Genomic DNA, 14,640 nt, shown 5'->3' on the forward strand with positions numbered 1-14,640 from the left:
GTAATTACACCTGTAACTCAATTCTGTAACTACATCTATAATTACACTTGACCCTTCCTTTACACCTTAACCCACACTTAAGCCTATCCTGTACCTAACCTTACCCGTATCCCACCTCAATAGCAGCACAAGTGCTTTGCAATATAGCATTAAACATGATAAGTACATCATACCTTTTTTATGCAAGTACATAGTAGTTAAAGTCACCTAATATAAAGTGTGATCATTTACAGAGATTCCTTTAACCCTAAAACACAAAATACGGCTAAAACACAGGTGAAAACTCAATACAGATGATTCCTTCATATTAATACAGTACATTGGCCCTATTTTTACAGACTTTTTAAAAATAGTGTACATAAGCATCAATACATAGTAATGTGCCATAGTACCTTCTGCATTAACGGTCAAATATCTTTTTCAATTTAATGGTGTGTTGATATGTCATTAAAAGTTTGATATTTATCAATTTTTCATACATAACTAATTAGTATATAAAAAACTATGGTTTATGCCAGTAGAAAGTGGATGTACGATACCTTTGCATAGACACAGCTGTCACTTAGTGTCCAAGAGCTACAGTTGCCTTCACACATGGGGCACATGACAGTGGTGTTAGCCTCACAGATCTCTTTACTGAAACAAAACAAAAAATCAAACACTCATGAATCTGTGGTTTATTGCGAAGAAATTGTAGGGAAACATTTATTACTGGTGAACGAAATTGGCATCATTGCAGGTGATGTTAAAGGGTTAGTTCACCCAAAAATGAAAATAATGTCATTTATTACTCACCCTCACGCCGTTCCACACCCATAAGACCTTCGTTTATCTTCGGAACGCAAATTAAGATATTTTTGTTGAAATCCGATGGCTCAGTGAGGCCTGCATAGCCAGCAATGACATTTCCTCTCTCAAGATCCATTAATGTACTAAAAACATATTTAAATCAGTTCATGTGAGTACAGTGGTTCAATATTAATATTATAAAGCGACGAGAATATTTTTGGTGGGCCAAAAAAACAAAATAACGACTTATATAGTGATGGCTGATTTTAAAACACTGCTTCATGAAGCTTTGGAGCGTTATGAATCAGCGTGTCGAATCATGATTCGGATCGCGTGTCAAAGCGCCAAACTGCTGAAATCACGTGACTTTGGCGCTCCGAACCGCTGATTCGACACAAAAGATTCATAACGGTCCGAAGCTTCATGAAGCAATGTTTTGAAATTGGCCATCACTATATAAGTCGTTATTTTGTTTTTTTGGCACACCAAAAATATTCTTGTCACTTTATAATATTAATATTGAACCACTGTACTCAAATGAACTGATTTAAATATGTTTTTAGTACATTAATGGATCTTGAGAGAGGAAATGTCATTGCTGGCTATGCAGGCCTCACTGAGCCATCGGATTTCAACAAAAATATCTTAATTTGCGTTCTGAAGATTAACGAAGGTCTTACTGGTGTGGAACGGCATGAGGGTGAGTAATAAATGACATTATTTTCATTTTTGGGTGAACTAACCCTTTAATCTTTTGACATATAGACTGATGGGACCAGGTCCAGGAATACTGGGGGTCATTTTGAAATAACTGAAAACACCAGCAAGGACCAACCTTACTTGGCTGGAGTCCATGGTGAAAAGCCCATAGAGGAAGACAAAGAGGCCGACTAGAGCAGCAGGGATCAGCATACCTGTATACCAGCCTAACCAAGCAAAATACAGCCCGATCTTCTCTCCGAAGTACCGCCTATGAGACAGACAGGCCAATAAATGACAAAAAAGAACAAACAAGAAACATCAATAAGAAACATTTATTAGGGTTCAGTACATTTTCACAACATTTATTAATCTTGATTAACATTAAAATACAAATATACTGCTGTTCAGTGTTAGTTCATAATGCATTGACCGATGTTATTCAGCTTGTTCAAAATATCTATAGAAATATACAGAAATCTTTGTATTCATATTGGTTCCATATGTTTTTGAAAAACTTTAATAACACTTTTATATGAACTTAATATTGACGACGTAATATTAAATGTAATATTAAACGTAATACTTTTATATGAACTTTTTTATTTTGACCTAATAACTCTAAAATGTCAAGTGGTATAACTATCAAGTAAAAAGAAATAACTTATTTCTTTACACCTAGAATAAGACACACAACAACAAAATCACTTCCTGCACATTGGGTACACCAAAATCACTTAGATTCTTTAAAGAATTTCCTTTTACATTGCCTTTTAATTACACATTTTTCTTCATTACTATCTTAGGATGGTTAGACCACCTTGACCAATGTGAATGTTTATATCTGATCTTACAGCAAAATATTCATCAGTGCATGACATGTTAATCCAAAGGGGAAAATGTTTGTCTTCATACTCTAATCAAAATGTAAAAACTTGTTCTTCCTTTGAATCAGATGTTCTGTTCTGCAGATGTCAATTTGGCCATGTGGGCTCATGGATAGTGAATAGCCAAGTAGCTACTTATGACATTGATTTGCAAACTTTATTCAAGTCATTGTATGTATGAATTGCATTTTAAAAGTGTTTTTTTAAATAATTTAATAGATTAAAGCGCAAAAAAAACAAAACAAAACAAAAAAAAAAACATTATTGACCCAGTGTCATGCCTGTCAGCTGGAGTGACTATGATAGCCACCAGAGGGCACTGGTTAAATACATGGATTAATACAGAAGACTCAAGGTGACTAAAAACAAGGACACGTAATTCACTTAAAACATACCAGGTCAGGGTGGTTAAATAATTGCTCAAATGGAGGGTGACCTTACTCTCAAACTGATGAGAAGCTAGCAGCACCATCACAATTATTTTTCTGTCTCCATTTTAAAAGGAGAGCGCTCTAATCCAGCTTCAGTATATGTTTGTTATGAACCTGATTACATTTTCTCTCACTGTATTTGACTACAGCTGTGATTTACACTAGAAAGTTGCGGTCAGCCGCACCAACACAGTGCACATATGAATGAGTTATTGAGATTAAAGCTGTCTTCAGACCACAAATATTTCTGTTCAGGATTTCACTGCCATTCTGAGTCACCAAGAATCTTTCAGAAACAAAGACATTTTGAAAAAGCCCCAAACAAACAAAAAACAAACAAACTGTAAGCTGTTGTGAAGACTCAAAAACTTTGGCAGTATCTTCTGGCTATATTCACAGTGCAGTTCAATTCATATTTGTTTTCCAAACTGATTAAAAGAAATTGTATCAATTTGTTCAGATATCATAGTAAATATCTGGTTTATCTACATCAGTGCTTGATATGGGTGCCCACTTTTTAGCATATAAACATGAATATGAATATATATCAGTGTCCAAATGTGTCCTTATTTATTCATTTGTGCAAAATACATTTTATTTTATTTATATTAGAATTTATTTATTCAGTAAAAATGTGTTTTTCAGACTAAATAAATAAATGTATTTATTTTGGATATGCCCCCCAAAAAAATCATTTTCTTTTCCAAATTCATTAAAAATAAAAAGTGATTCATTTGTTTAGACAGCATAGTAAATACACTGCAAAAAAAAAAAAAAAAAAATGTAATGTACTGCCAGAAAATTACCAAGACATTATCCAGTAATTTTACGGACATTTCCATTAACCCTAAAACACAACGCAATGAAGTTCAAAATTCAAAATACGAGTAAAACACCTGTAAAAAAATAAATATGGAAAATTCTGTCAAATTAATACAGTACACTGTGCCTTATTTTAACAGATGTATGTTTATGTGTATGTGTCCAAAAGTGTCCAGACAATTTATAGTTTGTCGTGAGTTTCTTACCGTATGAGGTCTAAAGGCTGGTATTTGTACCAGATCCCCCAGCGTGCCCATCTTTCGTACAAAAGGTGTCTGTGGTTTTGAGCCCCATGGGTTTTAATTGGATGTCTGCTTTTATAACTTCCCTAGAAAGTCAATATCAAAGATTTCTATATCACCTAAGAAAACTTCAACAGTAAGAAAATAAAGATAAAAACTGCATTGTGACTGGTAATAAATTTAACTCATTTTACCTCATGTGGAGGAAACGCTGCCTCATATGTGCCGTTGCCAAGCAATCGATTAATGCCTAAAAAACAGATAGAAACAGAAAAAAACAAGCATGAATTTATTTGTCTTCAATCTTGGCATCTATTTTGCATCTTAGTGCCTAGAATGACAGTTCTAATGTCTGATTGTTTGATGATTGTATATTGCAAGAACGCAATTTAAGGATTTGCAGAAATAAAATAGAGATGTAAAAAGTCTAGCAACCTTCATATACACAATGTGTAATTTCACGTAAAACATTGAGTAACATCACAGTCAGCAAAAAAAAAAAAAAAAAAAAAAAAAAAAAAAGGAAATACTCAACAAAACTGAAAAGATACAGCATGAGATGTTTCGACTTCTAAACTTTTACACACAGACAAATGTTACGGTAAGGTTGGGAAATTAACTTTTCACCCATCAGCCACAGCAACTAGTGAATTTTACCAGTCTTTTTACGAGCCATGTTATTTATTTATGCACTAAATATAAAGGTCATATACTGTATATACAGTGGGTACGGAAAGTATTCAGACCCCCTTAAATTTTTCACTCTTTGTTATATTGCAGCCATTTGCTAAAATCATTTAAGTTCATTTTTTTTCCTCATTAATGTACACACAACACCCCATATTGACAGAAAAACACAGAATTGTTGACATTTTTGCAGATTTATTAAAAAAGAAAAACTGAAATATCACATGGTCCTAAGTATTCAGACCCTTTGCTGTGATACTCATATATTTAACTCAGGTGCTGTCCATTTCTTCTGATCATCCTTGAGATGGTTCTACACCTTCATTTGAGTCCAGCTGTGTTTGATTATACTGATTGGACTTGATTAGGAAAGCCACACACCTGTCTATATAAGACCTTACAGCTCACAGTGCATGTCAGAGCAAATGAGAATCATGAGGTCAAAGGAACTGCCTGAAGAGCTCAGAGACAGAATTGTGGCAAGGCACAGATCTGGCCAAGGTTACAAAAAAATTTCTGCTGCACTTAAGGTTCCTAAGAGCACAGTGGCCTCCATAATCCTTAAATGAAAGACGTTTGGGACGACCTGAACCCTTCCTAGAGCTGGCCGTCCGCCAAGTACAGGGATATCCTGGACGAAAACCTTCTCCAGAGTGCTCAGGACCTCAGACTGGGCCGAAGGTTTACCTTCCAACAAGACAATGACCCTAAGCACACAGTTAAAATAACGGCTTCACAACAACTCTGTGACTGTTCTTGAATGGCCCAGCCAGAGCCCTGAATTAAACCCAATTGAGCATCTCTGGAGAGACCTAAAAATGGCTGTCCACCAACGTTTACCATCCAACCTGACAGAACTGGAGAGGATCTACAAGGAGGAATGGCAGAGGATCCCCAAGTCCAGGTGTGAAAAACTTGTTGTATCTTTCCCAAAAAGACTCATGGCTGTATTAGATCAAAAGGGTGCTTCTACTAAATACTGAGCAAAGGGTCTGAATACTTAGGACCATGTGATATTTCAGTTTTTCTTTTTTAATAAATCTGCAAAAATGTCAACAATTCTGTTTTTCTGTCAATATGGGGTGCTGTGTGTACATTAATGAGGAAAAAAATGAACTTAAATGATTTTAGCAAATGGCTGCAATATAACAAAGAGTGAAAAATTTAAGGGGGTCTGAATACTTTCCGTACCCACTGTATAGTAAGATGAGGTAAAATGCCCCACAGGGCAACATCTTTTTTTCTCCATAGAGGCACAGGAACAAAATCTCAAGTCAAAACTTTAGATGAATGACTATGCTTTTTTTTTTATTTTATCTGAATATCAACATTTGTGAGATTGAGTTTTGTGGTTTGAAGAGTTAGTTCACCCAAAAATGAAAATTCTGTCATTAATTACTCACTCTCATGTCATTCCACACCCTTGAGACCTTTGCTCATCTTCGGAACACAAATTAAGATATTTTTGATAAAATCCGAAGGCTCAGTGAGGCCTCCATTACCAGCGAGATAATCAACACTTTCGATACCCAGAAAGCTACTAAAGACATATTTAAAACAGTTCATGTGACCACAGTGGTTCAACCTTAATGTTATGAAGCGACAAGAATATTTTTTGTGCACCAAAAAAATAAAATAAAAAATAATGACTTTATTCAACAATATCTAGTAATGGGCGATTTCAAAACACTGCTTCATGAAGCTTTGAAGCTTTACGAATATTTTGTTTTGAATCAGTGGTTCGGAGCATGTATCAAACTGCCAAAGTCATGTGATTTCAGTAAACAAGGCTTCATTACTTCATAAGTGTTTCGAAATTTCAATGGTACACCACTGGGGGGCGTGACTTTGGTAGTTTGATACACGCTCCGAACCACTGATTCGCAACAAAAGATTTGCAAAGCTTCAAAGCTTCATGAAGCAGTGTTTTGAAATCGCCAATCACTAGATGTTGTTGAATAAAGTCATTATTTTGTAGTATTCTCATCGCTTCATAACATTAAGGTTGAACCACTGCAGTCATGTCGACTGTTTTAACGATGTCTTTAGTAACTTTCTGGGCATCTGAAAGTGTTAATTATCTTGCTGGCAATGGAGGCCTCACTGAGACATTGGATTTTATCAAAAATATCTTAATTTGTGTTCCGAAGATGAACAAAGGTCTTACGGGTTTGGAACGACATGAGGGTGAGTAATTAACGACAGAATTTTCATTTTTGGGTGAACAAACCCTTTAAGGGATCAAATTTTGTCTCTGGAAAATAGGTATCTAGAGCCCTATTTGGACAGTAATTGTTTCTCAGGTGAACGTCTGTAAAAATAAATTTGCATGGCACCTCAGTGATAAAGCTCATGCGTTCAGATGGCGATTTATTCATGATGGAGGAGCAAGTTTAGTGATCCTACGAACCCGAGAACGCGCTGCTCACGTGGTCGCATGATTGTCTGCTGTAAATAAAATGCACAGGCTATGCTTGGAACAATACGAATAAATTCATATTTATTTTAATAATAAGAAAATAATATCATATTTATTATGTGATTATTCAAATCTCCTGTTATAGGAAGATAGACACGCTGTTGAAATAGCTCCCTTTCGAAAGGGAACTCGCTCTGCGTTTGAAACGCTATGGGGAACGTTACACGTGACCCACAGTATTGTCTACCTGTTAGGTCGAGCTTTGTACTTCCCTGCTAGGGTTGTCTGTGTAATAGTGCTTAGCTCCCTAAGCTGATCATTAGGTGAAGGCTTCCATGAGGCCTCCCATTGAGGATCAGCCCCAGGCTGGTTTGTGCTTCCCTCTATCAGGGTTCTCTAGCGCACAGCTTCCTCAGTGCAAATTATCAAGCGCTGAGTAGATCCTAGGATGAGCGGATTATACTCCCCTCAATACGAGGGTTCATAGCACTCAGCTGAGTTCTGCTCTCCAGGATGCCCGTCTCTACGCGTGGGTTTGAGTTGCTTACTGCCCTTCTTGCAGTCGCTCTTACCTGCTCTCTTCTAAGAATGCGTTTTTGGAGATTCTGTATTCAGACAGGGTTGGCCAAGACTAAGTTTGTCCTACATCAGACCAGGTCGGCCTCCCTGGTGGCATTGGGGGGTGACTTCGTTCTCCTCTAGTGACTGGCCAGGGCTCCTTTTGGTTCCCTGGCCACATTCCCTTTAAGGGACCACTTTTTCTCGGAAAAATTGGTCCCAGATGCCTTGAGCGGCCTTAGTAGACTTTCTACAAAAGGCCTCTTTAGGCTCAGCCTGGGCTGTTGGCCATAGGGAATGCTGTCACTGACAGCCTGGTGTGACCTGAGGGTGAGTTGCTAAGCGTTTCCTTCGAAACTGCTTGACATTTGTCAGCCATATTATTTGGCATGCACTCTCCTTAAGCATGGCGGCGTGGGTATATCGTTCCCCATAGCATTTCAAACGCAGAGCGAGTTCCCTTTCGAAAGGGAATGTCTCAGGTTACGTACAGTGGGTACGGAAAGTATTCAGACCCCCTTAAATTTTTCACTCTTTGTTATATTGCAGCCATTTGCTGAAATCATTTTCCTCATTAATGTACACACAGCACCCCATATTGACTGATTTATTAAAAAAGAAAAACTGAAATATCACATGGTCCTAAGTATTCAGACCCTTTGCTCAGTATTTAGTAGAAGCACCCTTTTGATCTAATACAGCCATGAGTCTTTTTGGGAAAGATGCAACAAGTTTTCCACACCTGGATTTGGGGATCCTCTGCCATTCCTCCTTGCAGATCCTCTCCCGTTCTGTCAGGTTGGATGGTAAACGTTGGTGGACAGCCATTTTAAGGTGTCTCCAGAGATGCTCAATTGGGTTTAAGTCAGGGCTCTGGCTGGGCCATTCAAGAACAGTCACGGAGTTGTTGTGAAGCCACTCCTTCATTATTTTAGCTGTGTGCTTAGGGTCATTGTCTTGTTGGAAGGTAAACCTTCGGCCTAGTCTGAGGTCCTGAGCACTCTGGAAAAGGTTTTCGTCCAGGATATCCCTGTACTTGGCCGCATTCATCTTTCCCTCGATTGCAACCAGTCGTCCTGTCCCTGCAGCTGAAAAACACCCCCACAGCATGATGCTGCCACCACCATGCTTCACTGTTGGGACTGTATTGGACAGGTGATGAGCAGTGCCTGGTTTTCTCCACACATACCGCTTAGAATTAAGGCCAAAAAGTTCTATCTTGGTCTCATCAGACCAGATCTTATTTCTCACCATCTTAGCAAACTCCATGCGGGCTTTCATGTGTCTTGCACTGAGGAGAGGCTTCCATCGGGCCACTCTGCCATAAAGCCCCGACTGGTGGAGGGCTGCAGTGATGGTTGACTTTCTACAACTTTCTCCCATCTCCCGACTGCATCTCTGGAGCTCAGCCACAGTGATCTTTGGGTTCTTCTTTACCTCTCTCACCAAGGCTCTTCTCACCCGATAGCTCAGTTTGGCCGGACGGCCAGCTCTCTAGGAAGGGTTCTGGTCATCCCAAATGTCTTCCATTTAAGGATTATGGAGGCCACTGTGCTCTTAGGAACCTTAAGTGCAGCAGAAATTTTTTTGTAACCTTGGCCAGATCTGTGCCTTGCCACAATTCTGTCTCTGAGCTCTTCAGGCAGTTCCTTTGACCTCATGATTCTCATTTGCTCTGACATGCACTGTGAGCTGTAAGGTCTTATATAGACAGGTGTGTGGCTTTCCTAATCAAGTCCAATCAGTATAATCAAACACAGCTGGACTCAAATGAAGGTGTAGAACCATCTCAAGGATGATCAGAAGAAATGGACAGCACCTGAGTTAAATATATGAGTATCACAGCAAAGGGTCTGAATACTTAGGACCATGTGATATTTCAGTTTTTCTTTTTTAATAAATCTGCAAAAATGTCAACAATTCTGTGTTTTTCTGTCAATATGGGGTGTTGTGTGTACATTAATGAGGAAAAAAAATGAACTTAAATGATTTTAGCAAATGGCTGCAATATAACAAAGAGTGAAAAATTTAAGGGGGTCTGAATACTTTCCGTACCCACTGTATGTAACCATGGTTCCCTGAGAACCAGGGAACGAGACTCTGCGTTTCCTTGCCATGCTTCGGGCTGCCTGCCTGCAGAACAGTCCCTCAAGACGATAGATACTGACTATTTCTCCAGGCGCTCCTTTTATACTTCCGGGTAGCGCCATATTACGTCATAGGCTGTCGCCGGCCAATAGGGATTGGAGTCGTTGGATAGTTTGCTTTCAGACACCGGGTCACGTGTGACGTTCCCCATAGCATTTCAAACGCAGAGTCTCGTTCCCTGGTTCTCAGGGAACCATGGTTACATACGTAACCTGAGACGTTTTCTGTCTTGCATTTTATTTCAAAATGATGGATGTCATTTTAAAAATATGGAAATTAATGGAAATAAGTTAATGCAGCCTCTTATTTACAGTAGATAAACATAAAGCTGCTTGGTTTATAATTGTAAATGTATATAATTGTATATTATACATTTTAAAATTGTATTCCTATAAAGGCCCATTTCAAATGAAAATGTGAATTTTTCACTGAGGTGGAGCGGTGATAAAATATTGTTCTTGTAAACACTTCATACGTTGTTTTCCACAGTGGTCAAAATGGTGAATTTTGAATTGAGCTCCTCTCATGAACTCAGAGATGTGGATTCGGAAGGCAATTACCACACGACCTTGACGTTTGTCAAAAAACATGATTCGGCCGGGGATTTTTATGCGGATGGTGGGAGAAAAATTCCGGATTCGGACGGCAATAAAATCACTGACTAGACCCCATGCTTGTATATGCAGTAAGTCAAATGTCAATGAAATTTCAAATGTCGGGTTTTTGCAAACAGAACCCAAATTCAGGAAAGCCAGGGAAGCTCAAAAAAGGGTTTTATGAACAAAAATGTAAAAGCAACACAAAACTGGGCAAAAACAGAAGCCAAACTACAGCCAACATGGTAACGGATTTAACCGGCAACGGGAAGTACAAGTCGGGGAACAAAAACGAACCAGCACAGGAGAGAAAACACAAGGGGAATAAATAAGGAAGAAGATGAGAAGGGTAACAAGGGAGGATAGATGGGGTAAATGAACCAATAATCAGGTAACAAGAGGGGTGGGATAAAGACAATAGAGAGCGGAGCACATGGTACGTAGAAACAAACAAAACAAAGCCATGTACTCACACAAAACATGACACGAGCATGCAGCTCTCACCGACTGTGTTTCCATACAAAACATGACAACATGAAAGCATGTGGCCAATGAACACAAAGACCAGGCGCTCGACACAAACACACAAGACATAAAAACAAAAGACAAAACATATAGCATTAATGTCCAAACCCTGACACTGAACCGAAAACGAAATAGACAGGAGTGCTGGGATCCAAACACCACACTCCGCGCATGAGACAAAGCACGCAGATGAAAGAGAGCACAGATCAAGCACACTCGAAGCTGCACGCTCACACAAAGACAAGATGATACATGAGAGTCAGGGCTCTGTCACAAAACCAAGAATAAACCAGACCGAAGTGACAAAACCCTGACGTCAGATGAATCTCTTTTACTAGGATTCTGCTTTGTCTGTCAATGGTTATTCAATTATTTAACTATATTGTCAAAACAAATTTTCAAATAGAATAGTTTAGTATTTTATATCAATTGCACTTTGACAAATATATATATGTAGTAGTGGGGTAAGATGGCCTCTTTGACTAATTTTACATTTTGTGGTATGTCAACTAAATTATGGTATGACAACTAACAAATGTTCCCTTTCAAAGAAAGATATTTGGAAATATGTTTTTATATGCTAAGAAATAAAATCACATTGTTTTTTCAATAAATTACATAGCAGGATGCGTCTGACTGTGTTTATTTTGTGATTTTACTACTTGATTAGCTTGTCCTGCTGCTAACATAACATCAGTTCCACAGCATGTTTGGCTTATTGCAGGAAACTCATTTGCAGACAGATAACAGCAGAAATGAGATTGGGCCAAAGGAAAGTGCAGCAATAGGAGCACAATCCCGTAAATAGTAGTGGAGCTTGTTTTTCAATATGCTGGTGCAAGTGAGGGCCTGGGTTAGTCGTCAGCTTCAGCAATGTGATTAAGCCTACATCCAATAGCTGCAAGAAGAAATGGACAGAAAATGGCCCAAAATTGTCATGATAAATTAATTTAGCTAAAGCTATTTTTATGAGGAATGTCCAAAACACCAAGTGGATACTAAAGTAATAATAAAAAAGTAGCAATTCCACTGTAGTGTTTCTGTAGTAGCAACAGTGGTGAATATAAAATCAATGTTCTTGAAATTTTGACTTTAGTGGAATTAAAAAATAAATTATTTATATAAGCAATAGTTTCTTGTCACAGGCCAATCTAAGATGTCTTATAAGTGTCCACTATAGTGACTGGCAGATAAGGCAAAGTAACCGTTTGGCAGGTTGCAGGTGTTAATTTCCCACCTTGTTTATGGTGCAAAAAACAAAAATATGAAAACACAAAAAAACCTAAATCTTGCTTTAATATCAATTTAAAATTAAGCATTTGTCTCATTATATTGCCTATTTCTGTCTCTATACTGTAAATCCTTCTAAAACACATCGGACCAGATTTACTAAACGGCAAATTATTAGCGTGAGACCGCAATCCCATAAAAGCGCCGATGGGAGTGTAAAGTTCTGTGGGTGATCTACTGACAATGCTCAAATTAAAGAACACAGATGCAGCAGCTCATTTCCATCATGACCAACGTAATCTACCAAGAGCTGTAAGCACAAAAATGGGTTAAGATGGGTTTTTTGGCGTTAAATAATGGCGCAAAGACCACTAAATTGACTAGCGCAATCACGTTGCATAATTTGTTTAAATACTCTCCTCTCATAAATTTTGTGTCTGAAAGGGAAACTCCTACAAATGCATATGCAAAAAAGTCAGCCGCAAAAAATCACCTTTTCATCGCTAATTGTTCAATGTGGATTTAGTAAAAACGTGACAGTACTTTTGTAATGCAAAAAGATGATTTATGCTGGTGCAAGGTGTTAGTAAATTTGGCCCCATAACTCACTAAATGGGTAAATCTTACAAAAACAGTCTAGAACATGTCCAGGTCATATTCACATATCCAAAACCAAATAAAGGTAATTTTCCCAGTTGCTAAACTGCATAAAAATCTTTCTTGATACATAGTAAAATAAGTTTCAGTTTTAAATATTTATGCCAGAAAAAAAGAAAAAAAAAAAAGAAAAAAGAAAAAAAGAAAAAAAAAAAAATCACATTCTCAAATCCATTGGTAGCATGTGATTTAAAAACTCACAATTAATTCAAATAATTGTATTACAGCTATGTGGAATATGTTTAAAGCTTGATGGTTCTAAAAATATGCTTGTTTTTCTTTATGCAATATACTGTATATAGATACACAGAAAAATATATATATTTCTAATAAATAATGTTCTTTTCAATGTTATATTAATTAAAGAATCTTGAAAAAGAAACATATGGTTATAATTAGCATCACCACTGAAAATTCAACTTTGCCATTAATAAGCTTTTCTTTTTTTTTTTTTTTTTGCATAGTGGTGAAATCTGATATGGACATTTCAAATTTGTGACATTGAACCCAAAGCTCTATTAGAAAGCACTCTTTGTCACTTTCTTTCTCAATCTCTGTCTTGCTGATGCTACTTTTAGAGATGTGATGATCCCTATTTGCCCATTCAACAGAGACTGCATAGCACTGTACGCACCTTCCCATGAACTCCCTGAGTGGCCCATGAGGAACTGCTCGTGATGACCATAATAATTAAGCAGATACAGACAACACAACGGAGGAGCTGCAGAGAGACGTAGACCATGTGACCAGCAGAGACATGCAAATACACGCTCACACATAGAACCATGGGGGACACAGACTGACGTGGCCTGTTTCAGTTCTGTGATGTTTATAATGTGATTAGTGCTAGTCATAATGAATGGAGTTTCAAGGCTTGATGAGTATGTGGTGAAGGACTGAAATACTACAAATGGATGGATGAAGAAATGTATTTTATATTTATACAAAGTGCTATTATGCATTGCTTTGATGAAGCTTTTATGCAGAGTAAAATCATTCTTAATTTAATCTATGAAACTGGTTTATAATAGCATGATAGGGCCTTAATGAGTCAAATGAACCACATATTTGATACTGTCATTGTTTTTGTTTTGTTTTTCTTGTCTTTTTTAAGCGTGAAATATTCAGTCCTCATTCTGTGCATGGAAAAGAACAAACTGGTTTGGAATGACTTGTGTGAGAAAACAATGACAGAATGTTCATTTTTGGTTGAAATATTCATAAGCTTTTCAACTCTCAGTTGTTGTTTATCTTCAGTCTGAAATAAATGTCAGGTATGTGTTTTAAAGGGATAGCTCACAAAAAAAATTTAAATTCTGTCATCATTTACTCACCCAAATTTCATTCCAGACCTGTATATTTTTCTTTTTTCCTGTATAACATAAAATAAGATATTGAATTGTAGTGTTGTAGAATTTAAGACCAATCTTGGTCTTGAGAAAAGGAAAAGGGAAATATCGCCGTTTGGCCTGTTCGGCAACACAGTCAACTCTATTGCTGACAGCTAAGAAACAAGCAGCAGCTTTTCAGCAGTTTATCCCTCACCAGGTCAAGGGCTGGAGGCACCAAGGTGTTCGGGTCATCAAGGGCTGATGCCTTTGTGAAGCTGTTCTTCCAACCCCGCCACCTTCAGCGTTTCGGCGAGCGGCAGCCTCCGGCAGGGTTCCCACCCCATCTTCATCAGCAATCTTGCTGGAGAATTGCGCCCGCCCCATCTTTGGAGGGTATTGGAGCATGTGAGGTTGCGAGGGCAGTGTTAATGCTCAAGCTTATCATGTCTCAACCTAATCTCAGAATCTTCTTTCTTGATCTACCCTTTATCTGTGGGAAGACCCCGGATTCTAACTCAGGGTTTCACACTGGGGGCAAATTACCTTCGCAAAACTTTTGCAGCGGACTTTCGTGCTTGAGGACCGTCCTGGATGGTCATCCAGCTCGGGGCCTTTGGGA

At 38.0% G+C, this 14,640-nt stretch overlaps 1 protein-coding gene across 5 annotated transcripts in view; it reads right to left on the minus strand.

Moving 5' to 3' along the window:
* ano3 (anoctamin 3) overlaps positions 1–14,640 on the minus strand; it is a 120,762-nt gene that overhangs the window by 47,674 nt on the left and 58,448 nt on the right. For 3 of the 5 annotated variants that reach the window (XM_051884541.1, XM_051884542.1, XM_051884544.1), the window contains 5 exons: positions 13,325–13,411; positions 4,065–4,120; positions 3,835–3,956; positions 1,625–1,759; positions 540–636 (listed from right to left, as the gene is read on the minus strand). In XM_051884541.1, the coding sequence (XP_051740501.1) occupies positions 540–636; positions 1,625–1,759; positions 3,835–3,956; positions 4,065–4,120; positions 13,325–13,411 (497 nt within the window). The remainder of the gene's footprint in view (positions 1–539; positions 637–1,624; positions 1,760–3,834; positions 3,957–4,064; positions 4,121–13,324; positions 13,412–14,640) is intronic. The other 2 variants (XM_051884543.1, XM_051884545.1) reach the window with 1 other exon arrangement.

The sequence above is a fragment of the Ctenopharyngodon idella genome, chromosome 24, assembly GCF_019924925.1.
Source record: "Ctenopharyngodon idella isolate HZGC_01 chromosome 24, HZGC01, whole genome shotgun sequence".
Taxonomy (NCBI): domain Eukaryota; kingdom Metazoa; phylum Chordata; class Actinopteri; order Cypriniformes; family Xenocyprididae; genus Ctenopharyngodon; species Ctenopharyngodon idella.